Genomic DNA, 1,836 nt, shown 5'->3' with positions numbered 1-1,836 from the left:
GCAGGCAGGTGGTATTCTATCGGTAATGGAGTGGCCAGCACAGTCACCAGATCTGAATCCCATTGAGCTGTCGTGGCAGCAGCGTGACCGTATGGTACGCGTGACCGTATGGTGCCCATCCAACCAATCCAACTTGTGGGTGCTGCTTCTGGAAGCATGGGGTGCAATTTCTCCAGATTACCTCAACAAATTAACAGCTAGAATGCCAAAGGTCTGCAATGCTGTAATTGCTGCAAACGGAGGATTCTTTGACGAAAGCAAAGTTTGATGTAAAAAAAAATACAATTCATTATATCTTACCTTGTCAATGTCTTGACTCTATTTTCTATTTAATTCACAACATATGGTGGTGAATAAGTGTGACTTTTCAGGAAAACACAAAATTGTTTGAGTGACCCCAAACTTTTGAACGGTAGTGTATATATATAGCCTCTAGGATGATATATAGCCTAGAGGCTGCGGACTGTCAGGTGCCACTGGCCACTTAAGCAATAACATCACAATATTAAAACAATAATCTACTTAGAGGTGCTATAAATAAGTCATTTAGTGGCTATGGTCACTATAGTGGCAGCAGCCACTATGGTGTCAGTCTCTGCTGGCAGCTGCCACTACGCTGACACTATGATTGGACCCTAGTGGCCTCTGCCAATATGGTGGCACCATAGTGGCAGCACAGTGGCAGTGGCCGATGTCAGCAGAGACTGTGGTGGCAGTCTCTGCTGGAAGGGGCCAAAAAACGGCATGAAACAGATAAAATAAATAAAACATTACATAAATAAATAAGGTATTTGCCAAAAAACTGCAAGAAAAAGATAAAATAAATAAAACAATACATGAATAAATAAGGTATTTTTCCAAAAAACTGCAAGAAAAATAAAAAATAAATAAAAAAAATAAATGAATAAATAAGGTATTTGCCAAAAAACGTCATGAAAAAGAACTAAAAAATAAAATTAGTTATTTAACGAAAACCGGCTTCTGCAGCCACCAAAATGGTGTCAGTAAACCTGGGAGTCACTCGGGCAGCCTACTGGCATGACAGCCGGACTGTCATCATGGTGGCTGCGTAGTGGCCGTGCCCGGAGAGCCTGCTACCGACGTGGCTGCGTAGTGGCCCATGGTGCCCGCTGCCGGCAGATGCTGCCCCCGGAGTGGCCAGGGGTGCCCGCAGCCAGCATGCTGCCCCCGGAGTGGCTGATGGTGCCCGCCGCTGGCAGATGCTGCCCCCGGAGTGGCCGGTGGTGCCCGCTGCCGGCCACTTATTGGCAGCCAAACTACTCCGTTCCATCAAATAAATGTGACATTATAAAGGTTTTAATGCAGTTTATTAAGCAATAACATCACAATATTAACACAAAAAAAAAAACAATCTAGTTAGACGTACTATGAGTAAGGCATTTGCCGAAAAATGGCAAGAAAAATACCAAAAAAAGTGACAAGCCACATCGAGCCATCGGAACTGCCACCGGAACCGCCACCGGAACTGCTGCAACGCAGCCACTGCCATGAATTGAGCTCGGCCCTGCTGCAGCCTGCGAGCCTGCGCCCAGGGCAGCAAGTCCAGATATTACAGATACAAATCCTTATGCATTTGTGCATCTCACACGGCAGAAGTGTAGCAAAAATCACGTGTGTAAAGAGAGCCAACCGAGAAACCGCTGGACTTGAAACCAATGATGTGTCTGTATTTCTGGGTGTTGAAGCGAAAATACTTCGGACACAGTGTCTCTGTGTGTGCTTACAGATTGTTCTACACATTTGCAAATCTTACTACAGATTTGTAAATCTGAATACAGATTTGTACATCTGAATACAGATGTGTGTATTTTTTTA

General features: G+C 44.4%; 1 protein-coding gene across 1 annotated transcript in view; it reads right to left on the bottom strand.

Annotated features, from left to right (window-relative positions):
• Positions 1 to 1,030: 1,030 nt before the first annotated feature.
• LOC107095175 (chymotrypsin-like protease CTRL-1) overlaps positions 1,031 to 1,836 on the bottom strand; it is a 5,637-nt gene continuing 4,831 nt past the window's right edge. Inside the window, exons 7-8 of the mRNA XM_015391165.1 lie at positions 1,441 to 1,543; positions 1,031 to 1,277 (exon numbers count right to left, since the gene is read on the bottom strand). Of these exons, the coding sequence (XP_015246651.1) occupies positions 1,031 to 1,277; positions 1,441 to 1,543 (350 nt within the window). The remainder of the gene's footprint in view (positions 1,278 to 1,440; positions 1,544 to 1,836) is intronic.

Source organism: Cyprinodon variegatus, unplaced genomic scaffold (genome assembly GCF_000732505.1).
Source record: "Cyprinodon variegatus isolate N-32 unplaced genomic scaffold, C_variegatus-1.0 Scaffold527, whole genome shotgun sequence".
Lineage (NCBI taxonomy): Eukaryota > Metazoa > Chordata > Actinopteri > Cyprinodontiformes > Cyprinodontidae > Cyprinodon > Cyprinodon variegatus.
The sequence above is the reverse complement of the archived record's forward strand: the minus strand, read 5'-3'. Positions and strand labels throughout refer to the sequence as shown.